Source organism: Saccopteryx bilineata, chromosome 12, assembly GCF_036850765.1.
Source record: "Saccopteryx bilineata isolate mSacBil1 chromosome 12, mSacBil1_pri_phased_curated, whole genome shotgun sequence".
NCBI classification, from domain to species: domain Eukaryota; kingdom Metazoa; phylum Chordata; class Mammalia; order Chiroptera; family Emballonuridae; genus Saccopteryx; species Saccopteryx bilineata.
In genome coordinates, this window is record NC_089501.1 from 50,864,557 (window position 1) to 50,891,897 (window position 27,341).

At 53.5% G+C, this 27,341-nt stretch overlaps 1 protein-coding gene across 3 annotated transcripts in view; it reads left to right on the plus strand.

Moving 5' to 3' along the window:
- Nucleotides 1–1,933: 1,933 nt before the first annotated feature.
- The window catches only part of TMEM181 (transmembrane protein 181), a 62,201-nt gene continuing 36,793 nt past the window's right edge, over nucleotides 1,934–27,341 (plus strand). Inside the window, exons 1-3 of one of the 3 annotated variants that reach the window (XM_066248433.1) lie at nucleotides 13,417–13,546; nucleotides 24,983–25,014; nucleotides 25,131–25,234. In XM_066248433.1, coding sequence (XP_066104530.1) covers nucleotides 25,141–25,234 — 94 coding nt within the window. In that variant the 5' untranslated portion in view covers nucleotides 13,417–13,546; nucleotides 24,983–25,014; nucleotides 25,131–25,140. Of the gene's footprint in view, nucleotides 2,085–13,405; nucleotides 13,547–24,982; nucleotides 25,015–25,130; nucleotides 25,235–27,341 lie in introns of those variants that run through there. The other 2 variants (XM_066248434.1, XM_066248432.1) reach the window with 2 other exon arrangements.

A 27,341-nucleotide genomic window follows, 5' to 3' on the forward strand; every position in this document is an offset into this window, starting at 1 on the left:
AAATAGGAACAGATTACACCCCCCTCTTTTGGTGGCTTTAAAATGTGTGGTAGGAGACATCTCATTTGGACATATTCCTTTATAATTAAAAAATAATATTTATTATTACATAACCATAATGCAAATAAAATATACAGAGGGGATAGTAATTATGGTATACTATATAGCTCAGTTGTGTGTAACATTTACACAGTCGTGTATGTGCATGCATGTGTGTATATGCTATCTTTTACCTAGCGTATCTCTTTGTGGTGAACAAAGTAACAGAATAGATTAGTACTCCACAATGCTGGAGCTAGAAAACTAGCATTGTCCTCTAGGGACTCCTGTCATTTAAAGGGGTGGGGGCAAGGCTGGAGAGGGAGGGAAGACTTCCCAACAGATTTTAAGTGTTTTGTGGTATTTTTGAGGTTGGTTAATGTTTTCCCTAATGATAAGCTCTCTGTAACCAATTATAAATTATTTGAAATATGGTATATGCTGGTCTCGCAGTCTCTATTCCATTATAGAAAACAAATGAGCATGTGTGTCTGTGAAGGAGCTCTTCTTAGCATTCCTCTGCCTTGTATTTTGAGGTTAGCCAGTTCCAAGCTCCATTCTTTGTGCTCCTGAGATGATTAAATACAAATAATGCTCATGTTAATGGATTAAGGCTAACACCTAAGTGTGCACACTGCAGGGTGACCAGAGGTTATGGCAGTATTTGCAAGGCCTGACAGGAGAACATGACTAGCAGACAAAAACTTGTTCCAAAATGTAAGAGGGGGAGTAAAATGTGGCCATGAAAATAAAAAGCAAGGCAGAGTGGATGAAAATAAGAGCATAGGTTAAGGTAGCAGAAAATGTAGGAAATCTGACACTAAACACTAGTGATCAGTAGATTCACTTAAGGAGCTTTGAAAAATGCAGATTTCTGGGACCCACATTATGTAATTTAGATTCAATAGTATAAGTTAGGCCCCCCAAATGTGTATTTGTAAAAGGTTCCTGCAATGCATACAAGATCAGTCTCGCATGGAAGCCTGTCCCAGCTTCAGGTGGAAACGCACCGTTACCTGGGACAACTGTTCCAACACTTCTTATTGGAAAAATTCACAAGAGGACACGACATCATCTTTGGACAAGCCGTCCATGATGATTTGTGAGTTTTTATTTTACACACTGGTGCAGAGCTTTGTAGAGGATGAGAACCTTGCCCAGATTTTGTTGTTTTAGTGGCTGTAGAACGTGTGGAGAAGACATCTCATTTGGGCACGTTCTTTGATAGTTAAAAATAATGTTTATGATGATTTCACCATAACGGGCTTGATTGTAAGTGTTTTTGCATTGCGCCAAGTGTGACACGAGGAGGGGGGCGGGGCAGGGAGAGCTTCCCGGGAGCTGTCCGTGGTGCTGAACCCAGGAGCCGGCTCCACCTTTGACCTTCGCAGCAGGAAAGGGCTCTCCGTCCGTCCGGGAGCCCATTTTTCTCTCTGCTCTCACCACAAGTTTCTTCTCTTTCCCAGGACGAGCAGTGGCGAGAGTGGCCCTTTATGTTTTTCTTCGGGCGGCAGAGGATCTTGTGTAGGAGTCCCTCTCCCACCCCGTTTCCTCTTCCAACTCCCTGGGCTTCGACTGACGGGCGCCCCCTCTTCTTAGGCCCCTCGCAGGGCCGCGGGCTGCGGGCTGATCCCTACGCGACCCTCGCGGCCTGCTCCCCGCGTCCCTTCCCCGAGGCCCCCTGAGCACGCTGACCCCACCTTCTTCCACGCCCCCTCCCCACCTCCCCCGCCGCCTCCGCCGCCGCCTCCTCCTCCTCCTCCTCCTCCTCCTCCTCCGTCCGCCCGCCCGCCCTGCGCGCTGGCAGCCCCGATCCCGAGCTGGGAAGAGAGAGGGGGCGACTGAAGCGATACAAAGGGCGGAGCGGAGGGAAGAGGGGTCGTCAGGGCTCCGCTCGGGAGGGCGGTCGCAGGCATGGCCTCAGAGTACCCGGCCTTCGAGCCCCCGCTCTGCAGCGAGCTCAAGGTCCTGTGCAAGCGACTGCAGGAGGCGTACCGGGAGCTGAAGGAGGACCTCACGCCATTCCGGGATGAGCGCTTCTACAGGTAGGGGCGGTGTGGGCGCAGCGCGGGGCGGGGGCCTGCGGGGAGAGGCGAGCCCGGGCTGCGGCCGCTCCTGCCCCGCCGCGGGAGCGGGCTGGGAGTGGGGGGCGTTGCCGCGTTCTGGGGGTCCAGGGCAGATCCGGGGGGAAGGGGTGAGGGGCTGTTTTCTATTCCCTAGAAACCTGAGCTCCCGAGGAAGGGACTCACTGGCCTTCTTCCCTGCTTCGCCCCTCCCTCTCTCCCTTCTCTTGCTGTCATTGTTCCCCGCCTCCTCTGCTGCCTCCTGCTTCGGCCTTGCTTGGTCCTGGTTTGGGAACAGGTCACTCCCACGCTAGCCTTGGGCAGGGAGGGCGCTGGCCTCTCCGCTGACGTCCTCGAGCCCCTGGGCTTCCGTAGAAATGTCTGAGGCTGGCCAAGCAGCATCGGTGACGATGCGTGGGAATCCATTCATCAGCAGCACAAGGAGCTGTTGGTTTGGGCTTGTCTGTGTCATTTCTGTACCCTCTCCTGTAGCTAAGGTGAGAGCTGTGGGGGCCCACACACCCTTGCACAGGGCACTAGCCCCTTTCTCCCCCGGCTTTGCTGTTCTAACGGGAAAGTGTGTTCATTGCCAATGGCTGGGCTTACCTGATGCCTCCTGTGTGCTGGCTGAAAGGGCCCTATCAGGAGCTGGAGACTGAAGCCTGGATTGATTTTGTTGCATCTAACTCTGTGACCCTCTGGAGGTTACCTGCTAACTGCGTTTCAGGTTTCTTTGTAAAATGGGAAGCTTGAACCAGAAGTTTTCTGAAAGTCGGGATTCTGTGATCTGCTCACTGTGCACGGATTTGCTCACCATCTTGCAGGTGGTGGTAGCCGCACATGCGTGCTCAGGAGAGCAAGAATCACACCTGTCATCAGATCTTTCCCGAAGCCCAGTGGCTTCCCAAGGGCTCGTCCACAACCGGTTACTGAGTCAGTTATACAGGGCCTTTTAAAAAATGTAACTCTAGTGTCATATGGTGTAGCTTTTGTATGTGCCTCAAAATCTGTCTATTGCAGCCTCCTTGGGGACAGTATTTCTAAAAAACCCAACCACCAGCAGATAGTTTCAAATCTTATTTTTGATGTATGTTTCAATCTCTTTTCCCACTAGTCCCCCACACCCTGCTGTTTTTTCTTTATATTTTGATTTCTTGCGAGCGTGTCTTTGGCTAAGGACTAAATGAATAGAGAAATAGTTTTAATGCAGGTAGCAGAGGAGAGAACGAAGCCGCATTACTGGTTAATCCACAACTGGACTATCCTTGATCCCTGCATCCATTTACTTAACCAACAGTTGTTGAGCATCTGCTATGGTTCTGCTGTTGTTCTAGCTGTTGGGGATAGAGCAGTGAGCAAGGCAGACAGTACCTGCTGTCGTGGGGCTTCTGGGTAACAAGAAAGTGGTTACATATCGCCATGAATGCTAGGAAGATAATGAACAAAGTAGTATCATACAGCATGACGGGGGTTCTACTTCAGAGAAGGTGGTCAGGGAAGGCTCTTTGAGAAGAGGACATCTGACTGAGAACTGAAGAATGGGTAGCTCACCAGGCAATGAGCTGGGAGAGGAAAGTTCCAGAAGGGAAGGACATGTGCAAAGTCCCTGAGACCTTAAACACACTGAAGACCAGCGTGTCTGGAGACTAGTGGTCATAGATAGGTAGGGCCAGGTCGTGAAAGGCCTCGAAGGCCAGACCAGGTTGGGTGGGTTTGATTAGAGTTCCAGTGTGAAGCCAGTGAAGGGTTTTAGGTGGGGGAAGTGATGTCAGCAGTTTAGCTGCCGGTCCCACAGCCGGCACTTGAATCCTTGCTCCAGGAGCAACTTCATTATTTCAGTTGGCTCCCAAAGACAGATTCACCATGGATACGAGGGAACCGTGGTGAATTCTGCCCTCCTGCCTTGAAAACAAGTTAACTGCAGCATGCTCCATAGTATCGTGTGACGACAGGGTACTTGAGCTGAGTCACAGAGACTCTTTTATAATGGGAGAGCTTTTAGGTCGCCGAACTGCCTTCCACTGCTCCGCTGAGTGTTTGTATCAATCAATGGGTGGCACCTTTACAGAATTCAGTGAACACTGCTGGGGTTCTGAGTGGGGAAGCTGAGTTACAGCTCCTGCGTCTGTCTGACTGGGAGATGAACTCGCTCCTACTCTCCTCACCATCTTCATTTCCTCATTAGGGATTGATGACTAAAATGCACCTGTCCTTTATTCCCTGGAGGACTGGGATCACCTCATGTAGCCGACAGTTTCCTCAGAACTGGGTGCAGCAAGGAGACAGCTGCTAATGCTCTGTTTTAAAAAGGCGGTGCCCCCCACCCCGTTAGCTGGCATGGCGCTTTGCATATTAGCTATGTCATTTGGCATCAGCAGAAAGCGGCAGCTATAGATCAAAGGCCTCACAATCACTTTCACAAAATGAGAGATGACAGTTGTCCTGCCTGGTAGGGAACGAGGAGTCCATCCGGTGCAGGTGCAAGGGCAGTGGGCTGGATGTCTGAAATCCTGGCTTCCAGTCCCGTCTCTGCCCTTCGCTAACTCCCTGCCTGAGGTAAACCATCAGATTTCACTGGTGATCAATTTCCACATCAGAAAACAACAAGCTAGGCTGTTGTGAGGTCAAGTGCTTGATGAAGATAACACTAAGATGCCTTCAGATACAGATGCAGAGGAGCTGGAGCAGCCAGCCGAAGCAGGGAGGTAATGGGTGGAGTTGTGAGCCGCAGGTCCGTGATATCATTACGTTCTTTCTATCTGGGCTGCAATTGGCTGCTAAGAAGCATTTGGGCTATTGCTTCTCATTCACATTCATGGGAGAGCTTTCTTTAGCTCTCTAAAAGAGAAGGAATAACTCGAAGCCCACAGCAAGACTTCTAGAAACTCTAGTACACCCCCACCAAAACGATAGCAGTGAAGAAGACAGACACGTATAGACAGGGACATAATAGAACTTTCATTCCCTGCAGATGGGGTGGTGGAGGGTAAATTCATACGTTCACTGTGGGAGCTGTTGGACAGTGCCTCCTAAAGTGAACGTACATATGCCTTTTGCCCCGGCAGTTCCTCTGAGGTACTTGCCTGACCAGGCAGTGGCACAGTAAATAGACTGTCGGCCTGGAACGCTGAGGACCCAAGTTCAAAACCCTGAGGTCACTGGCTTGAGTGTGGGCTTACCAGCTTGAAGGCAGGCTTGCCAACCTGGGCATGGAATCATAGATATGACCCCATGGTTGCTAGCTTGAGCCCAAAGGTCTCTGGCTTGAGCCCAAAGGTCTCTGGCTTGAGCCCAAAGGTCGCTGGCTTGAGCCCAAGGTCACTGGCTTGAGCAAGGGGTGGCTGGAGCCCCTGGGTCAAGGCATATATGAGAAAGCAATCAATGAACAGCTAAGGAGACTAAGGAGCCACAATGAAGAACTGATGCTTCTCATCTCTCTCTCTTGTCTGTCTGACCCTATCTGTCCCTCTTTCTGTCTTTCTGTCTTTCTGTCTCTGTTAAAAAAAAAGAAGTCAGGGTAGTGGTTCTCCTTAAGGGGACTGTGGATGGAAGGAAGCAGGAGAGGGTTTTCTCGGTGCTGAAAATATTTTGCTTCTTAATCTGGGTACCAGTCATACAGGTCCATTTAATTTATGAACGTTTATCAAGCCGTTTACATGCTGTATGTACTTTCCGTGTGTTCATTATGCTTCAATAGAAAGCTGAAAAGAAAACCAACTTCTGGGTCTCCTGGATGAGCTCAGGACCCTGGCCCTTTCTTGAGCACATACTGACGAGGGAATGGAATCGGACTTGAGCGAACCGGGGGCCCAGGAGCTGAGGGTGGACCCAGTTTCCCTGAGGGAGGAGTGGTAGAGGGCCAGACCAAACTGGGGTTCTGCTAGGAACAAGACATGAGGAACGGATGCCAGGCGAGGCGATTGGCTGTGTCCGTGGCACACAGAGGGCCGACGCAGTGTGAGGGGCAGGAAATAGGTTCCTCCGGAGCTCAGTTCTCGAAGAGTTTGTGGTTGGCCATTTTGGCTGATCCGTACTTCGTGTCCCATGCGATTGATTACCTTGCCTCTGTAAAATGTATGAGCCACAGAGTTGGGGTTGTTTTTTCTTGGCCAGTGAAGTGACAGCCCGCAGTGTCCTCACCCAAAAAGCTCCTGGAAGCAACATTCCACCCCCTCAGTGGATTCATCCGGCCCCCGGGCCAGCCCTCGGTCTTGCTGGCCTATTTTAGATAGCCTGTTTTCAGTGAAGGCTTTGCATTAACCAAGCTCTGGACTGATGTACAGAATCAGATGCCAGTTTATTAAACTCTCTGATGCAGACCCACAAGAACACAGGTAATGGTGGGCACAGCGTCGAGGCAGGGGAATTGGTTAGATCAGGGATTCTTAATGTTGCCCGTGCATCAGAATCACCTTGGGGAGCTTTTAAATATACAAACACCCCGGCCATACCCTTGAGGATTATGGTTTAATTAGCCTGGACTGGGTCTTAGCCAGGACGGAGAACCCAGAAAGGGGTGAGTGGCACGTTTAGAGCATCAGGTCGAGAGAGCCTGGTGCACCCGCTCCTCAGGGGGCAGGAGTACCAAGAGTCAGTAGGCGAGGCTCCCTCTCCCCGACACGACACCCCGCGGCCCCGTCAGCGGTCCCCACGGCCCCGTCAGCGGTCCCCGCGGCCCCGTCAGCGATCCCCTCGGCCCCGTCAGCGATCCCCTCGGCCCCGTCAGCGATCCCCGCGGCCCCGTCAGCGGTCCCCGCGGCCCCGTCAGCGGTCTCCTCGGCCGGCCGATGCTGCGGGGTGCGCGCCTCCAGGCTGCCCAGCTCCCTTCTGGATGAAACCGTCCTGTCGGGTTCCAGTCCAGTTGCAGGGTCTGAGAACCGCTTTCCTAATCAGGGAAAGCGACACAGTGTCCATGTTTCCAGCAGGCCGGCTTTTCTCCTCGTTCTCAACTTCTCAGGGACAACCCGCTCTGACTGCGGAGTCCTGACATCCCTCTCTGTCTTGTTTCTTTTTTGGTGGGAAGAATGGTCAGCATCCCTGATGAGGCTGTGATTTTAGAGCCAGCTTTTCCATCTCCATTATGTCAAAGCTAGACAAAGAATTTCATTAAACTTAACATGCTCGGGACTTAGAGTTAGCGACAAGCCCGGTCTGCTGAGGGAGGCTGGCACTGTTGTTTCCTATTGGGACAAGATACAGGCCCCAGCCGGGCCAGGCTCCGAGGACCGAGCAAGCACATGTGAGGGGCCCGTGGCTGGTGTCAGCATGGTCAGCCCCCCCAGACGTATCCATGTCTTTGTGCTACCCCCACCCCCTCTACTCCTGAGGGCTCTCCGCTCCTTCTTGGACCTTCCCCCATCAGTGGTCCCTGCTCATCCTCATGGCTCAAGTTTGCTCCTCACTTCTGACTCCTTCCTGTCCGCTTATAACTCTGTCTGGACCAAGTTCCCTCAGCCCGCCTCCTCTGGGAGCACCCACACTTCCTTCTGCAGCCGGGCCAGCCCGGCCCTTCCCCCTCCACGCTGTCCTGTAAGCCGGGTGAGGGTGGCTCCTGCACATCGGCCCCATGTTGTTTGTGTCCCCACTTATTTCATAGAAGTTGCCTAACTCACTCCCACAGGTCACTATCTCAAATTCTTACACACCCAATTGCTTTATTAAATACAGTCGCAAGGAGCCTATTTTTAGCCATTTAGAGTTTGCATACCTGTGAAACTGCACCCAACACAGGCTAGCCATAGATGTGACAAAGCCTATGGCTATGACGGGCCGCAAACTGCTGCTGCCCTCGGAGCCTTGCGGCCCAGTGTCCTCCCCGTGCTGCTGAGTGACTGGGCATGTAAGCCCCCTCTACGATTCCCCTCTCCTCTGGGAGGTCACGTGTCCTCCGCCTCCCCGGGTTACCGCCCTGACCTCGAGGCCAGGAGGGTCTCCTGCTGACAGGGACCTCCCCCTGTATGCAGCCTGCCCAAGTCCCGCCCACTGAAGCTGTTGGCAACACTGCCACCTGGTGGTCCTGTCTCTTCCTTTAGGAGCGGGATACCCTTGAACTCACCACATGTCCTGGAACTAACTGCTCTTGCCCACTTCACTGGTGACCTGTTAGCATCAAACCCAGTGATCCTGTCCAGACCCTCACACTATGTAATCCTGAAGGATCTGACTGGAGCTGGGACTCTCTTTTGCCCATGCAGGGGCTCCAGTGATGCCCTTCTATAATGTTCTCCTACCTCCTTGTCCTTTACATGCTTTTGGAAGAAACAGACCTCTTCTTGTTTATTGTTTGAATGTATGGATCCCACGTTTTCCTGGAGCCATGGCACTGTGATTAACAGCATTAAACATCCCAGCAGTGGAAGTGGGAATATTATTGTTTACTGCCTCAAACCACCTATCAGATGGGTTACACGTGTGACACAGTGACCCTTTCCTCCGCATGGTATTCACGTGTGATTGAGAAGAGTTGTATTGTATGAACTGGACACTAGCAGCTCTCGTGACCTGTCGGGCAGGCTTTCAGGTCAACAGGAGATGGTGAGCATCGGTCCCCAGAAGATAGAGGCGGAGTCACATCTGTGTCACCCTGGAAACCCCCAGTTAGGGCATCAGGACCTGCTCTTGGTCATTCCATGACTTCCGAGAATTCCTGTTCTTTGTCATGGCCTTGGGACAGTGTCATGAACCCAGGTCACATTCAGGGACATTTGAGGATGTTTTTTAATAAGCTATATGGTCCAGAAAAGAGAATATTCAGGTGAGATTCAAAATATAAAGATTTATTGATTTTAGAAAGAGGAGACAGAGTGAGAGAGGGGGGGAGGGGAGCAGGAGGCATCAACTCATAATAGTTGCTTCCTGTAGGTGCCTTGACCAGGCAAGCCCAGGGTTTTGAACCGGTGACCGTGGGATTCCAGGTTAATGCTTGACACATCACGCCACTACAGGTCAGGTGAGATTCAAAATTTAAATTCAAGTCCAGGGCCAGACTCTTAACCTCTCTACTGGGTTGGCCACTGGTAGGAAGGCCAGGACGCCTGCTCTCACAGTCTTGCAGTGAGTCAGGGGGAAGACTGGCTGCAGGGGGCAGCCTTTGACACCCTTGCCTGGCCCTCAAAGGACATGAATGTTCTGCTTCTCAGGGATGAGGGCCTGGGCTGGGAATGGAGGTATGTGTTGGTTGCCAAAAGACCAAATCACTGTCACCTTTCTGCTTTGGCCCATGAGCCATCTTCTGGTCCAGGTCTGATGTGTGCCTTCTCGTTTTCAGTTTTTATATTTCTACAGTTAAGACTTTAGCTTTGTTTCTTTTGCCCTGGCTCATATTGGGTAAAATGTCGATAGCCGAACCAATCCCTGCGATGTGACTGGCCAGGCCTGAATCGTGTCACTGCCATGGAACTGTGTGAGGGGTTTACCATAGCCAGCGGAAAAATCAGTGATGCCCCCTTAAGAAAGGGGTGGTGGACTGGAGGAAGGAAGTGGTACGCTGGTTTGTCAGAGCCCCTATTAACGTGCAGCATCCAGCACTGGTCCCTCCGTGATGGTCCGCCCGTGCGGAAACAGGGCTGCGTTCACCTTTTCCCTCCAACCTTTGGACATCATTTCCAGGCCGGAGTCTGTTACCCTTCTATTAGCAATCCCTCTAATCACACCGCCAAAGGCCGATCTATTCTGAGGCTGTATTGTTGGGGGTATTTATGTGTATAATGAACTTCTTGCCCTGTTGCTCCTTTTAGTAGTATATAATGCCCTTCTTTGTCCCTTGAATTATATTTTGTCAGATAGATTATGGTGTACTCACTGTGGACAAGGTCCTGGGCTAAGAATTTACACGTATTATCTTTTTTTTTTTTTTTTGTATTTTTCTGAAGCTGGAAATGGGGAGAGACAGTCAGACAGACACCCGCATGCGCCTGACTGGGATCCACCCGGCACACCCACCAGGGGCGATGCTCTGCCCCTCAGGGGCGTCTATCTGCTGCGACCAGAGCCACTCTAGAGCCTGGGGCAGAGGCCAAGGAGCCATGCCCGGGCCATCTTTGCTCCAATGGAGCCTCGCTGCGGGAGGGGAAGAGAGAGACAGAGAGGAAGGAGGGGAGGAGGTGGAGAAGCAAATGGGAGCTACTCCTATGTGCCCTGGCCGGGAATCGAACCCGGGTCCCCCGCACGCCAGGCTGACGCTCTACCGCTGAGCCAACTGGCCAGGGCTACACGTATTATCTTAAAGAATCTTCTCAACAGCCCTATGAGGAAAATGAGGTCTAGAAAGACCACGTAGCTTGCCCAAGGTTACGTTTTAGAGCCAAAACCCACATTTAAGTCTATGCATCCTTACAGTACTTGCCTATAACCAGTGTGGTAGAAGTTTCCAGAATTCAGATTATTCAGGAAGAAAAGATCTGTGCAACCCCCAACACAGCACCGACTCTTAGGATGGGGCATTCAATAAGGCCATTTGGGGTGTGCTGGGAGGCTGGGGACATGGAGCTAGAGTTGCTCGGTGCTGAGAGGACATCCAGTCCTGTGGACAGGCGGCAGCTTCTGCAGAGCGTGGACGAGACCACAGGCAGACGGCCAGGACCATGTTGGTTTGGAGGCCCTGTGACGTGCCTGGTGACAGGGTAGCCAGGGGCAGGAAGGACAGGTGGCTGGTGTTGGTGAGGGTTCTTACCCTCCTGGGCTGAGGCTCAAAGAAAGGACTCCGGTCTTTGTAGAAGACAGGGCTGGGCATGGACGAAGCAGCTGTCACCTACTCACGGTCTCCCAACCAGTGTACACACCTGGGAACCCTGCACAGCACAGATTCTCAGTCGGTAGCTCTGGCCTGAGATTCTGCATTTCCAAAATGTCCCAGCTGATGCCAGAGTGGCCTGTCTGTGACCCACACTTGGAGCTGCAAGGTTTTTTGACATTTCTGTCTTTATTTACAAAGGCCTGGAAATATTAGAAGGTTTCAAGATGAGGTCTAAAGCATAGAAAATAAAACAAAATTCCAGTTATCAGAGCTGGATCCAAAAGTGGGAAAGAAAAGAAGAATAAGGTAGATACTCCATTGTGAGAACTTGGTCTGAAAAAAAAAAAAGTAGTCTTAAGAGGGTTTATTGGCTCAGGCCTTGGGTTTCCTGGGTGCTCAGTCATTGGTTATTCTCACTGGATAGCAGGACCCCGCGCAGAGAGCAGAGGATCATCCTGAGCTTGGAAGAGTGGGCTGAATGGGGGTGGGGGTGGGATGCTGCCAAAACGCACACTGTTCTCAGAGCTGATAGCAACCTCACATGGAACGTGCTCCAGCTTGAGCTTGGAGAGGAAGGGAAGCCTGGAGGTGAGCGGGAGGGATCTCACTGGGAGGCCTAGCTGACAGACCGGACAAGCTTTGTTGGAGCCCCAGAATCGATTGGGTCCTTCTCCCGTCACCATAGCACCTTTCTGTTTCCCTTTCCATCACAGTTAAGGATGGAAGAAAAAAATAATCGAGAAAAAGTGTGGTAAGCAATGCTCATCAGCAGTTCAGGGCAACAGCAACGCAAGTTACCAGGGGCAGTTACCAGGGGCAGTTTGGGCCTCACAGATGTCAACTCATTTTAAATCCTGAGTCACGCGGAAACAGCATGGGTCTGTGGGCGGGTCTCAGCGAAGCCGGCCTCCGAGCAGGCGTTTCTGCCCCAGAAGAGACTGCTTCAGACAGGAGGTACACACTGGCTGCCTCGACATTTTGTTTCATCCTCGCTGAGTCTAAAATAATTTTTGAATTACTTTCTAACATTTTAGGATCATAAGGATCACAGGAAAAGTCCTACTTGAAATCCAGCTGTTTCAAAGTGCTGAATGGCAGCTGCACCTTTAGACGATGCTCACCTCCAGTTCATGGTAACCACCTGACCCGCACCTTGTTACTTACTTGTCCCCGCACTGGTGATCGTGTCCCCCGGTCTTGTTGCCTTTTCTCCCCAAGTGCTATAAGAAGAATTTGAGAAGTAATCTTTTGTTCAGGTTCCTGTAAGAGTTGCGGCTTAGGGTCCAGAGTGCTAATGGAATTTGTCTTAATCTCGTACTGCGTGTTCCAGCCGCTGCTTTGCCTGCTATACCCACTGCTTTCCGACTCCCTGACCTCCCCACCTCTCCTTTCCCTGAGATCAGCTCAGACATCGGGCATTCTCTCTCCGACCTGGCCCTCTCTACCCAAGCCCCAGATGAGTCAGCTGCCCTTCCTCAGTGCCACTGTAGCAACCTGTGCTGGTCACATTTACTTTTGGTAATTTACTTTGCTTGTAAGTTTGCTGAGGGCAGGAACTATATCTTATTCATGTTGGTATCTTCCCACCAGTACCAATCCTGTTGACAGCTTAGTGAATGAATGAGAATAAATCAGAAAGGAACCTTGAGACTTTTATTTTCCTTGCTTGGTTTGACTTTAAGCCCACAGCAGCATGGGGAAGGGGACATTTTGACCAATGCTCCCAAGAAAATCTCAAACTATCCAGGATGTGGGTTTCGGCTATTTACAATCCACAACTGACAGTCAACGTCCCAAATCAAGAAAATGCTTTTGGTTAGCTGATCTCCTCACTCTGCAGAAACAAGGATGGTCCCCTGACACTCGCTCCTACTGCACCTCCGCAGGCTCAGGGCTTGCACCATCAGTGACATTTTCAGCTCTGTGGAAAATGGGAGCCACATCCACACTTCCTGAGGGACAGCGCTTGTACTGGGGACTAAACATCTGCGTGCACTGCAGCTGTTATCTAGAAAAGATTTGCAGAAGGTACCAGAAAAAGCCAGAACTGCTTTCCTGTTATCACTCAAGGTGTCAGAGGTCTGCCCTGGCTTTTTCCCTCTCTGAGGTCACAAACCTCTTTGGGAATATGGAAAGTTAATAGAGACTCCTCCCAGAAAAATGCAATCACCATAGTGTCTTTGAGACAACCGCAGGGCATTCATGGATTCCATTCGTGTGCCCCATTAAGATGTCCTGGAAGCAGAGGGGTGGCTGAGTGGTCCCCTCCGCTAAGGACAAGGAGTAAGGGTCAAGTCATTCATTCATTCATTCATTCATTCACCATTTGTTAATTAAGTCATTCGTGAACCTTTGAGCCAATCTGTGTGCTCTAGACTTCTGGGCCGATCTTTGCGCTCTAGACTCACCGCGCGCCCATCCACCCCAGCCCCCGGCTTGGGCGCGCACGGGCTCCCAGAGCTCGGCCCCTAACCTTCCTGGCTGCGCCCCCTTCACTCCGGCCACGCCCCCTCCGGCTGCCCGGCCACCCCTCCTGGCCCCGCCCACCGCCGCGCCGGCCGCTTCCGCGCACGTGACCGCGCGGCGCTCGGAGGACTCCACGGACCCAGCTGTCGCTGGGGTTGCGGCTCTGGCTGCCGCGGGGGCGGGGCGGCGCTGGGTGTTCCTGGGCCAGGGCCGGGGACGACCCCCGGGACGCCGCGATGGAACCGTGAGTGCGGGCCCGGGAGGACGGGTGGCGGGGCTGGGGTGTCCCCGGGCGCCCGGGCCCGCGCTTGGGGCTCCGGCGTCCCGCTCCCGCGAGCCCTGCAGCCGGGTCCTCCGCCCACGGGGACGCAGGAGGGGCGCCGCCGGGCTGCGTGGGGGGGGCTCGGCGAGGGACTTCCCGGCCTGCCCGCCCGCCCTGCGCAGTGGGGTTGTCGGCCGGGATCCGGGAGCGGCCTCGGCCCGAGCGCGCCTGGGAGGGCCCTCGAGATGCTCCGGGTGGCCCTGTCCTCCCCCCCCCCCCCGGGCAGCCCGGGTGGGATGCCGGGGGCGTGGGCTGCGCCTGGAGCCCCTTGCCCCCTTTCTTCGGTTGACTCCGGTCCTCCCCCCGGAAAGGCGCGGCCCCCGCGGGGTCCGTGGCCCATTCATCACCTCTCCGTGAAAAGCGCCGCGCCGGTGCAGGGACGCGCTTTCCGGGGGCGTTTCGGTGACGCTGGCGCGTTGGGGGCCCGCCACAGCTTCTTCACATCTCGGGGATGCCGAGTCCTAGGGGTTTTACAGTCTCTTGACTTTGGGCCTCACTACCTCCGTGAAGTTCAGGGCTTTTAATGAGGAAGAACCTGTCCAGGGCCCCAGAGACGCCATCCCTGAAGCTTGCTATTGACGTAGCAGTCACCTCGGTGACTCTCCAGAAAAGGAGAGAGAATTAAAAAGAAGTTTAGCACTTGAGTTACAGTTGCAGAAAGTCACGGACACGGACGCCGTGAGCTTCTGCTCTATGGCCGACGACTGCAGGGCAGGTTCCCACAATCCAGGGCAGACTGAAGACAGGACTGGGCTTCTCTGTGTGCTTGGGGTGTCAGAGGCCCGAAGGGTTTGCCCTGAACCTCTGCTGCTTTCTCTGACTGTGGACATAGGGGAGTAAGTTCCGGGCTGTTGTCCAAATGCAAACACGTATGATGGAAGGAAAGTTTTTTTCTTCTTGCTATCTCGGAAGTTTCTGACCTTAGCACAGTAGAGGCAACCAGACTAGCACTAGCATCAAATGTCAGTTCTCCATAACAGGTTTAAAGGTCTTTGAATTAAACCCCAGGTGGAGGTGGGTCAGCATGCCTGCCTCTGCACCACGCCAGGAGGCACTGTTCATTTGTGCGATATGTGACTAGCAGCAGGTGGAACACCGCAGGAAGGGTGCCTTCTGGAGGTGGGCAAGTTGTAAGCCTGTAGCAGACTGACAGCTGGCATGTTATAGGAGGTTCTGTGGCCTATGGTTTTCCTTGGGTCTGCACAGCAGCCCTGGGTGTGTGTGTGGTGGTATTAATCCCTTTCATAGGACATTGAGAAGCAGAGGGTTTGACGTGGTGTGAGTGTGAGCCTGCTGGAGTCCTGTGCTGTCTGTCCGGTGACTTAGTGGCAGTCTGCCCCACTGTGGAGTGGTGGGCAGCGTGGATTGCCCTGGAAGCTGTGTATCAGGCTCCGTTAAGCAAGTGCTGAGTGGTGGATGTGCTTATCTGGAGGTCAGCCAGCCACCATCTTCCAGATTTCAGAACTGTACCGACCTGGGAATCAGAATAAGTCTTTGGCAGCAAATAAAAATCCTGGGAGAAAACAAGCCTGAAAATCCAAAGGGTGTACTGGACTTAAGTGCCCCGGAGGAGAGGGGGTCAGAGGTCAGAGTGCTCTTGTTTGCAGGTGTGACTGAGCCCAGTGCTGAGAAGGATGACAAGTTACCAGAACAGGAAGAGAAGCTGGAGAAATAATGGGGTGGGGAAGAATGAAGAGAATGGAGGGCCAGGGCGCTCAGTGGGGTCCGTGGCACGCAGGTCCTGGCCCCATGACCACCCTGCTCACGTGCCGCCCAGCCTGTTCTTTTAAAAAGGACAGGAGAGAGTGCCATTCAAACCAGTTAGAATAAAGCATTTCCGGTTCTTAAAGCTTTGCATTCAAGTTTCCTGCAAAGGCCTTTCCTGATAACCGGGGAAGTGAGAGATGCTGGGAGTTCAGGAGGAAGGACGGAGGGCAGGTCTCAAATAGTTGTCGAGACTTCCTGTTGAGCTCCTGCTGCACATAGTTGAGATTTCTCAGGTACATTTGTTGCTTTACTCTTACTGAAGCATTTCTCTATAAACTTAAATATGGTTGGTGTGCTGTCTGTGTCTTGCTTGGCATTTACATCCTGTTTTTAGAGAGTGTATTCTACGTGTCCCTTTCATCCTGGGACACTTAAGTGCCAGCAGCGAAGGGGTGGCTCAGCTTGGTTAACAGTGGAGCCCTGCCGTGGCTTCTGTGTCCCAGGCTTCCCGAGAGTCCTGGTGCTTAAGGGAACACCAGGCCTCGGTCAGTATCCTGGTCCTGCAACCATGGAGTTATGATATTTAGGATTGTGTCTCTTAGAATATTCCCCTTTGCCCTGGCCGGTTGGCTCAGCGGTAGAGCGTCGACCTGGCGTGTGGGGGACCCGGGTTCGATTCCCGGCCAGGGCACATAGGAGAAGCGCCCATTTGCTTCTCCACCCCCCACCCCCTCCTTCCTCTCTGTCTCTCTCTTCCCCTCCTGCAGCCAAGGCTCCATTGGAGCAAAGATGGCCCGGGCGCTGGGGATGGCTCCTTGGCCTCTGCCCCAGGCGCTAGAGTGGCTCTGGTCGCGGCAAAGCGACGCCCCGGAGGGGCAGAGCATCGCCCCCTGGTGGGCAGAGCATCGCCCCTGGTGGGCGTGCCGGGTGGATCCCGGTCGGGCGCATGCGGGAGTCTGTCTGACTGTCTCTCCCCGTTTCCAGCTTCAGAAAAAAAAAAAAAAAAAGAATATTCCCCTTTACCCCTGCCCTGGACCAAAATGATCTCTAGAACTAAGACATAACAGAGTGTTTACTTTGTAAATATATACTTTATATACATCATTTTATGTAATCCTCAGAGCCACCCACCCCAGGAAGGAGTTTCTGTCATCCCCATGTGACAGATCAGGAAACTGAGGTACAGAGAAGCCGGGTGAGTGTCTCAAGTTCAGTTAGTAAGGTGCAGAGCTGAGGCTGAAGCCTGGGTAGCCGGCCCAGATCTCACGCTCTTGACGTCCACTCTACCTCTGCGCAGTAACGGTGGCGGTGCCTGAGCCCTGTGCGCATTCTGTTTGTCTCTGGTTCACAGATGTGGGCACCGAGGCCCACGCTCATCCACCTAGGACGTGGGGGAGCCAGAATTTGAACCCAGGCAGACAGGCACCTGGCTAGGACTTTGGATCGCAGAAGAGATTATTTTTATACAGATTACAAGAAAAGTTAAACCTTAACTAAAATGAAAGAGGACTGAGAGAGTGCAAGTCTCTTCCTAATTTCCGGATCCCAGTGTTTAATTCTTCTGTGGAACTCCAGGCGTGAGTTGAGTTGAATAGGTAGCAAATTTAGTAATTACTGCACTCTTCAGTCAGAGTTACCTGCCCTAGGCCTGACCTGCGGTGGCCCTACTGCGAGGTCCTGACACAGGATGGAGTGAGTTTGTAAGCCCTCGGCCTCCCGCTGCAGTGGGGCACGCGGGTGGTCCCGGCTGGTGTGCTGCTGGCTTGCCCTCCCTGCCCCTGCCCCTCCCCCTGCACCGCCGGGTGATTTCCCGCACCCTCTGCTCACCCAGGTTCTCTCCGTGTGCAGTCATTCTGGCCAGGCCCCTGGAGAGGAACCCTGCCTGCCGCCTCCCCACTTCCTTCTAGTGCTCTGGCATCAGCTCTGTCTGGGTCCGTGTGGGAGGGAGCGGTGCTGAGTGGGAAAAGGAATGTTGGCTTCAGCGGTTCTGGAGAGTTCAGCCACCCTAATGGGGACCCTGGCCTTCCCCCTGGAGGAACAGGGAGGAAGGTCGTGTGATGGGGATGTGTGACCTGGGGGGCTGCCATCCCGGAGGCAGCGTCTGCTTAGAGCCACTGCAGCCAGTTCGTAGATGTAGAGGCCAAAGGCCAGAGCCACAAGAAAACATTGAAAGACACGTTGGGAGAAAAAAAGTTAAATTCTGCAATTCGTTGGTCGGTAATTTATCGGAGGTAGCAGGGAAGATAGTAGAACACGTAGGGAACCAGAGTGAAACCAGGGAAGATTGCATAGAAATGGAGTAATCAATAGTTAGTGAACACCTGCTGTGCGTAAGGGACAGCATTGGGCCCCAAGAGGCCAGAAGGAGCCCCGGGTCATGGGATGCTTGAAAGTGTATGAGCAATTGTCACCCACAGTGAAATCCAGCAATGGGCAGCGAGTGAGCACCTCCTGTCTGGCAGCCGGGGGTACAGCTGCTTCCTCGGTGGTCAGGAGTCAGGACCTCCACTGAGCTGGGAAGGATGGCTACGTGCCAGCTGGAGATAGGGGTGGGGGAGGGCGTGTCAACCATCACGCATTCTGAAGGGGTTGTGCCAGGTGCCTGGAGCTAGCGGGTTTCCATGCCTGTGTGATTTTTAACTTTGTTTTATTGTTTGAGTATGCATATCAATGGAAGCTTTTAGTTCTAATAGAATACATTGTGGCCTGACCTGTGGTGGCGGAGTAGATAAAGCGTCCACCTGGAAATGCTGAGGTCGCCGGTTCGAAACCCTGGGCTTGCCTGGTCAAGGCACATATGGGAGTTGATGCTTCCTGCTCCTCCCCCTTCTCTCTCTCTGTCTCTCTCTTCTCTCCCTCTCTCTCTCCTCTCTAAAATGAATAAATAAAAAATTTAAAAAAAAAAGAGTACATTGTAAAAAGTGGCTTAAGCAACAGGGAGGGGTCTCCGGAAATTGAGCTGGGTAGGCCCAGGGTGAACTCAGGGGCTCCGTGTCTCTGGTGACCAGGATGGTTTCCCTGTCTCGGCTCTCCATCCCGGGCCTGTTGGCAGTGTCCACCTCTTCCTCAGCCACCTGGGCAGTGCTCATGTATGCAGTGATGTCCATGGAGGACACGGGGTTTCCTTGTCACCCAGCTCTGCATTAGATGGGGAAACCTTTCCTTGGAGCACGGGGTCAATTTCCCACAGGGGCTGTACCCTAGTGGGGGGGTACACTGGGGAGGGGAGGGTCCGGCATGGTTGGCCTCTGTTACAGGAGGCTGGTCTCGCTGGCAGGGGACCTGGTGGGAGGGGGCAGAGTGGCCCTGGTCAGACAGCAGTTGGTGCTTCTGTCCTGCCCCAAAGAAAACCACTTCACCTCCCGTGCCTCCTCTTCCTTCTTTAGAACGATGTGGGCCTGGCAGTGGGAGAGCTGTGTCCAGTGAACAAACACGCATCAACATGGAGCAGGATGTCAGTGACAGCTGGTTGCGAAGCGTTTGGCTGTCACTCCGAGTGACAGGGAAGCCATTGGAGAGTTTTGAGTGGAGATTGACCACAGCTGGCTGACCCTGCAGTGGCTGGGTGGGGAGGAGAGTGTGGGTGCTAAGGGTGGAAGCAGGAAGACCAGGAGCGGCGCTGCAGCCCAGAGGAAGGGGCAGAGGCCAGGCCAGGGAAGTGAGGAGGGCTGGGTCTCGGTATGTGTCGAAGGCTTTGCGGACACGTTGTGTGGGGAGAAGACAGATGTTGACGACGACTCCATAACTTTTGGCCTGTGCCCATAGAAGGTTAGAGTGGCCATTTCCTGAGGTGGGAAGGCTGCAGGTCAGGGTCACTGGAAGACCAGGAGTCTGGTTTTAGGCACATCATATTTGAGATGCTGACCAGACAGCCAAGTGAAGACATCAAGCAGGCACTTCCCGTAGGTCTGGAGTTCAGCTGGGCTGACATGGGAATTGTTCATATGTTCATTGTCACTAAAGCCGGAAACAGGAAGAGAGTCACCAGGGGAGGGGGAGCAGAGGTGGGAGAGACAGAGCAGTATTATGCAAATATGTCCCAGGAAGATATGACACTTGGACAGGAGAGCCCTGCAGAATGTCTTCTAATGAGAACCGATGTCTCCACAGACCGTGCCTTATTTGGAGTGGTCCTTGGGGGAGTGGCTAGGAATGTGTGTAGTGAGGGAAGGCCAGGCTCACATGCGACTGGATCATGGCCTCATCCCTGGGCTTGGTTTTCCAATAAAGGTATTTTTAGTTTCTCCAGGAAATATGTCTGTGAAATTTTAAATCACACATGAAATTGAAATTAATTTAGAAGGTACCTAGATTCCGCATTGGCCCTAAAGGGACAGTCTGTGCCATTGCATTTGAAAGGTCATCCGAGGGCCTGGGGCTCCAAGTAGGCCAGAGTTTTAGGGTATGTGTGCTGGGTGCTGAGTGTGGAGAGGTGCGGGGCCTGCAGAGGAAGACTGACCGTGGGTCTCGTCAGGAAAAGGAATTGAGAGACCGAGCTGGCAGGCTCTTGTAGGAAGTCTCCCTGCCCTGGGTATCTAGGTTGGAGGTTTCCTGAGCGGCCGTGCCTGACCTGGCCAGGCCCTGGGGGAAGTAAGGAGCCCTCTCCCTGCTCCCGGGCCTCTTGTCACCAATTTGAGGGCACGACATGAACACTCGTGCGATAACTAAAGAAAGTTGAGGTTCCTGAGTGCCTGTCACGAGCGGGCTGGTACCAGGTCTGCGTGGCTGGGCTGGGAAGCACTGCAGAATTCACGCCCGGAGCCTGATGCTGGCGTTCCAGGACTGCCCCTGGCACTCAGAGCTTTGCAGCCCAGAGCCAGGTACCTGCCCTTCTCAGCCTGGGCTGTCTCATCTGGGCAGGGGGCACTCGTGCCTCCCTCAGAAAGTGGTGGTGGTGACTAAGGAACGATCTGGGGGGCATTGAAAGCTGTTAGGAACAGTGTGAACTTGGTCAAGTTGGCTCCGGGGAGTCACGCAGGCTTTGTGCAGGGGCCGCGTGGGGAGAGCGCGGCTGCCCACAGAGGAAGCTGTGTGCGTGTGCGTGTGTGTGTGCAGGAGGGGACTGGTGTGGGCTGTGTGGGGCAGGACCAGTGTGCGGGAAGGAAGGGAACCAAGGAAGGACAGGCACTGCTTCCCAGCGGGGAGTGTGGGATGGACGAGAGGATGGCGGAGGGAGGATGGTGGAAGAAGGGACCGCAAGGTTTCAGGATGTGTAGAGGCAGGAAATGGGGAGCGGAAGCAGGTTTTTCATTTACATTGTTTTGTTTTTTAATGGGTTCAGTTTTAATTTTTTTTTTTTTTCATTTTTCTGAAGCTTGAAACAGGGAGAGACAGTCAGACAGACTCCCGCATGCGCCCGACCGGGATCCACCCGGCACGCCCACCATGGGCAACGCTCTGCCCACCAGGGGGCGATGCTCTGCCCCTCTGGGGCGTCGCCATGTTGCGACTAGAGCCACTCTAGCGCCTGGGGCAGAGGCCACAGAGCCATCCCCAGTGCCCGGGCCATCTTTGCTCCAATGGAGCCTTGGCTGCGGGAGGGGAAGAGAGAGACAGAGAAGAAAGCGCGGCGGAGGGGTGGAGAAGCAAATGGGCGCTTCTCCTGTGTGCCCTGGCCGGGAATCGAACCCAGGTCCTCCGCACGCTAGGCCGACGCTCTACCGCTGAGCCAACCGGCCAGGGCGGGTTCAGTTTTAAATCTGTCGATCATAAAGTGCAATAGGACTTCTAAGTAAAAATGTCTTGGGGGGCGCTGCTTCCGAGGGGCGTCAGGGATGGTTCCTGGGGGCAGAAAGGACTGTTGGTCAGCCCGCATCGGAGCCCAGGGTCTGTCCCGTGTCTCGGGCTGGAGAACGTCCAGAAGAGGGAGGGTGAGAGCAGAGGAGGAGACCAAGGGTGGGCAGAGGCGTCTGGCTGGCAGACGGTGTGTATTTTCTGCATCACCGTCTTGCCTCTGAGCATTTACAAAAACATTCCCCCGGCCCTGGCCGGTTGGCTCAGTGGTGGAGTGTCGGCCTGGCGTGCGGGGAACCCGGGTTCGATTCCCGGCCAGGGCACATAGGGGAGGCGCTCATTTGCTTCTCCACCCTCTCCCCTCCTTCCTCTCTGTCTCTCTCTTCCCCTCCCGCAGCCGAGGCTCCGTTGGGGCGGGGATGGCCCGGGCGCTGGGGATGGCTCCTTGGCCTCTGCCCCAGGCGCTGGAGTGGCTCTGGTCGAGGCAGAGCGACGCCCTGGAGGGGCAGAGCATCGCACCTGGTGGGCGTGCCGGGTGGATCCCGGTAGGGTGCATGCGGGAGTCTGTCTGACTGTCTCTCCCCGTTTCCAGCTTCAGAAAAATACAAAAAAAAAAAACAAAAAAAAACATTCCCCCGTCAGTGATCTCATCGTGGAGTGTAAACGCTGTCCACTTACCGAGGCGTGCCGGACTGTCGGTTGGTGTCAGTTAGCTTGGTTGTTAGAAACACGAAACACGTTGGCATTTCAGCAGGGAGGTGGAACAGGAAGTTGGTAGAGAAAAAGTGTGCTGTGAGGCAGCGGGGGGTGTGAGAGGTGGAGGTGAACTGGCGGGGGACATGTGCCCTGAGCGGTCTCACCATGGCCTGACTCCTCGCTGCTGCTGTGGCCGCTCCTCCTGTCTTTATGTGGTCATCTCCGAGTTTTGTCATCCTGTGTGACAGTGTAGACTTATTATTTGTCTGGAATAGGGTGATGTTCCTGGGCTGTCAGAGTCTCTAGTGTTACAGCTTCAAAGCTTTTAGACGGGAAGTCTAGGCAGAAAGAACTCGGACAGGGAGGCACTGTCGCATGGAATTGTGCTGTGGTGCTGACTCCCCACCCTGTGACTGGAGGGTATCTCTGCTCCCCAGGCCCCCCCCGAAGGAGTCACCCTAAAAGGTTTACTGCTTGTCAGGAAACTGCAGACGGAGCAGAAATGAGGCTTGTTGCCCACCCTGTCCCAGCAAGCCTGGTCACCGGGGTGGTTGTGCCTGGCGACATTTTCTTAAGTAGGGGCTGCTTTCTCTGTCTTTTTTCTGAATTGGGTGATGCTTGATTTTCTAATTTCTTGCACCAGGAAATTTTCTAGTAAAATCAATTTAAGTGGAAGTTTTTATTTGCTGTTTATTTGTTTTTAGAGAGAAGCAGAGAGAGATAGAGACAGGAACATCAAGTTGTTCCTCTGTGTGCCCTGATGGGATCAAACTGGTAAACTCTGCACTTTGGGACGATGTTCTGACCAACCAACGTATCTGACCAGGGCTTAATTTTATATATATATTAGTGTGTGTGTTTACACGTATACGTACACACCCCCATTTATATGTATGTATTTTTTAGAGAGACAGAGAGGAAGGGAGAGAAGGGGGAGGGGGAAAGGAAGCATTTATTTGTTGTTCCACTCAGTCATGCATTCACTGGTGGCTGCCCGTGTGTCCTGACTGGGGATGGAACTGGTCATTTCGGGATGACGCTCTAACCGACTGACGTGATCGGCCAGGGCCGAAAGTTTGGGGAGAAAATTGGGGAGACACGGGGGAGGGTGGTGTGCTGCCGCTCGGTCTTGTGCTGCGTGGTCCCTTCCTTAAGTCTCTTCAGGTTCCTTCTCACCTGCTAATAATAACTGCTTTTGTAACCAGTCATTGACAATGTGTTCTAAAAATAAGACATTTAAATAACACTACTCTTATTCTGTTTTCCTCTGCTCCCAAGTAACCTCCCTCTCTGCTTTAGCCTTGGCTGGGAGCCCTTAGTCCTCAAAGCCTTGGCCCCATGGGGTTCAGGTTGCCCTGAGAGCTGCAGAATGGGGTACCATGCATGACCTTGTGTAATTTTTTAAACAACCTCAGGTTACAGAAGAGGGGCCGGGACACCCTCGCCCGCTGCCCTCACATTGGCCTCTCGGAACCGGGGCACACTCAGCACGACTGGGAGACCAGTGTGGGTGCAGTGCTGTCTTCACTGACTGCACGCCCCAGGGTCTCATCCCTTCAGTCTGTGGAACGTTTTCAGAGTGAGAAGGCCGTGTGCAGCTGCGGGGAGACCTCCCCTTCTGCAGGGTGTCAGCGTGCATTTCAGAAGTGCTGGGGCAGCGCCCAGAGCCCGGACACCTGGGGATAACAGACAAGTGACAGAGGAGACCTTGTTCTCCGCCAGCACTGCATTGCACAGGGCTTCCCCGGAAGGGCTTTCGTGGAGCCGTTTCCCTTAGCTGTCCTGCTTCCCAGAGCCTTTCCCCAGGGAGTGGCAGTTACTGCTGGGGCAAGAGCTGTGACCACTTAGGCAGGTTCCCCCTCCCCGGCCTCAGTTTCTCCATGTGCAGATTGAAGGGGGTGGACTTCCTCCCTGAGGTAATTTCTGGCTCTAATATTTCTGGGTCTAAAACCTAGCTGGGCCCAGGCCACTTCATCCACTGGCTGTCTCTTCTCACACACAGCAGAGTTGCATGTGGCTCAGTCATTGGGCCTGAGCCCTAAAGGAAAAACTTGAGGTCAGTCCTATATTTCTTCAGGGTGACACTGACCTTCACCATCACTTGCCCAGAGGCCTAGCCGGTCCAGCTGGAGAGAACAAGGCCACGTTGGCTTATGGGCCCCACCTTTGCCCTGAGATCCACCCAGCTGGAATCTGGCCTTGTAAGGGAAAGGGTGTGTGTGTGTGTGTGTGTGTGTGTGTGTGCGCGCGTGCGCGCGCGCAAAGAGCCTTGTGAGCCTCCCACCACAAAGCAAATAACCTTATCCTGTTGGTTCAAAGCCTGTCCCTCCCTCTCCTGGGGTGGGGTGTGTGCTGTTACCTATGAGGCAGGAGGAGGCAGAAAAATTCCCTCCTGCTGTCTCAGCTTCCTAGACCAGGAAGTGCTAGAGGCATGAAAAGCAAAGGCGGAGGATCCCTCCCCTGGCTCTCATCTCTCTGGGTTTGCGGGCTCCTCTTCAGGCGCCAGGGCGGAGTCAGCCCCCTCTGTGTAGTAGAGTTGGAGTAGAACAGCCTTGCACATGCGTGTTGTCATGTCTGAGGCCGCCCCGCCCCTAGGACTGGACATGGCCGTGTGTCCTGCCGAGCCCCACACCTGTGTCTTCTGGCCTTCACCGATTTTTCGTTAGTTTGTCCACTTCTGATGGAGGGAGTTATAAAAGAGCAGTGACACCTACCCCGCCTCCTTTTTCTCCTGACCAAGGGACAAGTAGGGGTGACTAAGAGGGGACCCGAGAGGGTTAGTCTTAGATAGGTTTCCGTGTTGGTGCTCAGTTACGGAAAACTGCAGGCAGCCTGCTTAGTTGCACCGAAACCAGACCCTCACAGTGGAGGTCAGGGAACAGAACCCTGCGGGTCCATGGGAAGACCAGGGAGGAAAGGTGGTGCTGGCGGCACCGGGAGTCCCCAGTCTGGGCCTGAGTGTGACAGCTGGCAGGGAGAGCTGTGTGCTTGCACGGGAGTGACTCGGGCCTCCACCACGGCTCTGCTCTGCTCTGCTCTGGCGGCTGGAGGTGGGATGTGTGTAGAGGGCCCGGCCCTCCGTATGTGGTGTGGAGGAATGTGCCCTGTGTGGGCCTGGAAGACAGCCTGTCGTCCTGCCACAAGGGGTGGGGTTTGGCTGGCGCTGCCAGGTGGCAAAGGCCCTTTTCATGAGCATGCCGGAATGTCACCCACTCCCTGCAGGGGCCACGAGGTCACTGAGACTGTGTTGTCAGGTGGGTCACCTGGTTTCAGAGTAGGCCCGATTCTGAGGGGAGGGGTGGCCGGTGGGGAGGGCCTCCCGTGGGCTGAGCTGCCCCTGCTGCCCCTCACCCTGGCTTCTGCCCCGCAGGCTGGCGCCCATGCGGCTGTACACGCTGTCCAAGCGCCACTTTGTCCTTGTGTTCGTCGTCTTCTTCGTCTGTTTTGGCCTCACCGTCATTGTCGGGATCAGAGGTAAGCTGCAGATTTTGATCATCTTCTCATGTACTGTTACCCTGGCCCAGCCTGGCCCAGCTGAGCCCTGTTCTCCTCCACCGAGGCCCATCTTGGGGGGTGAAGCCATTTCTCTCCGCACCTGCTGGGTGGAGTGACCCTTGTCCCGCCCCGCACAGCAGCCAGGGCCTAAGTCCAGTGTGGCAGCCCTGGGCGGCTTTCACTGTGTACGTTTGACTGGACAAACATTTCTGGAGAGTCTCTTGTGTGCCAGGATTGTGTTTGGGCGCAGGGAACCCGGGGCATGCTGGCTGACGCAGGAGACAGGCCGTGTGAGCGTCCAGTGCGCGAGTGGGGGGAGGGCCCGAGATGGGGGAGCATGCGGCTGCGTGGCTGCAGGGGCGCAGGGAGGCCGCTCTGGTGACACCCCAGCTCCTGGCAGGAAGGAGCCTGTGAGTGGCTTTGGCCTTGTCAGGGCCCCAGGTGCCCCGTGGACCCTTAGTGTGCTGTTTGAGCAGAAGAGAAATGGATTTCTGAGAACCTCGTGAAACCAGCCGACTTCTCTGGTCCTCAGTTTTTCATCTCTGGGAGAGGGGGTTGAACAGGACCATTTAAAGGGCATTTTTGAAGCTAAAATTGTTATGGTCTGTGCCTCAAAAAACTAGTTCCTTAGGCTACACTGAGACCTGGGTTGGTGGACAGACTGAGGAAACTGGGGAGAGGGTATCATTTCAGTGCCATTTTCCTGCTGCTGATGAAAATGATGATGATGGTGACAACGGCGACTATAGCCAACCTCATTTTCCTTCCCCCGAAGTCACCAAGGAATAGCAATTCCATTAATCACAGCTCAAGACAACAGTCATCATCTTACTTGATTTTCACAGCTGTCCCTTAAGATGGGTAGGGGAGCATTAGTATTCTTGAGGTCTGCCGTCTCACGGGACCTCAGACACCTTGTTTCCTTCAGCCACCTCTCAGACATCCGGAACTGCGTCCACCTTCTCTCTTGCAGAAGTGAAAGGCAGTGCTTCCAGGCTGAGATAAGAAAAACAATTGTCTGGATTTTCTCATCCTTTCCCTTTTCCATAGAGCACTAGAATTGGTCAGGGTTCTCCAGAGAAACGGACCAATAGTTTGAAACAGACCCAGAGGCTGTCTGGAGGTCCAGATCTAGTATAAGGAGTAGCCCATGTGACGATGGAGGCCTAGGAAGGTGGACGGTGGAGTTGCAACCTGTGTCCTAAGGCCTGAGAGGAGGAAGGCTGGTGCTGTAAGTTCCGATCTAAGTCCAAGTCCAAAGACCAGAGAGACCGATGTCCCCACTCGAAGACAGAGAGCGCAGATTCTCCCCTACTCAGCCTTTCTCCTTCTAACCCGGCCTCCAGTTAATTGGATGGGGTCCAGCCTCTTGGGGAAGGCAGACTGCTTTATTCACCTGCCCCTTCAAGTGTCAGCCCCATCCACAAACAGCCCCCCACACACTTAAGAGTGACGTTTAACCTAATACGTGGGCACCCTGTGGCCTCGTCAGGTTAACATATAAAATTAACCATCACAAGTCTACCCCTTGTCTGCCTGGCATCCATATGCATCTCGTTTAAATCATAATCAATCTCCAGATAAAAGAAAATAACAAGGCATAATCCCACCTGATGTGGCACAAGCACCCTGCATACAACCAAAAACACACAAACCCTTTCCCCAGAAGAGAATAAGTCCTTGAGTGATGTTCACTCTTCGCATATCCTGTAACTTAAATACTGTGATGTAAAGTTAATGGTACTTAAATACTGTGTTATAAAAATAATACATCTTGTGTTACTTGATTAGGGAATAAGCAAGGTATGAAAACAGATGTTTGCTTTATATATATTTATGCATACAACAGACATGTGTAACAAAATAAGGAGGAAATACTTAGGACAGTCCAAGTCCTTGTTTCTGTTACTCGTTACGTGGTCCTGGCTGGACTCCTAACTACCTGTCCCAGGAAATACTTAGGACAGTCCAAGTCCTTGTTTCTGTTACTAGTTACGTGGTCCTGGCTGGACTCCTAACTGCCTGTCCCAGGAAATACTTAGGACAGTCCAAGTCCTTGTTTCTGTTACTCGTTACGTGGTCCTGG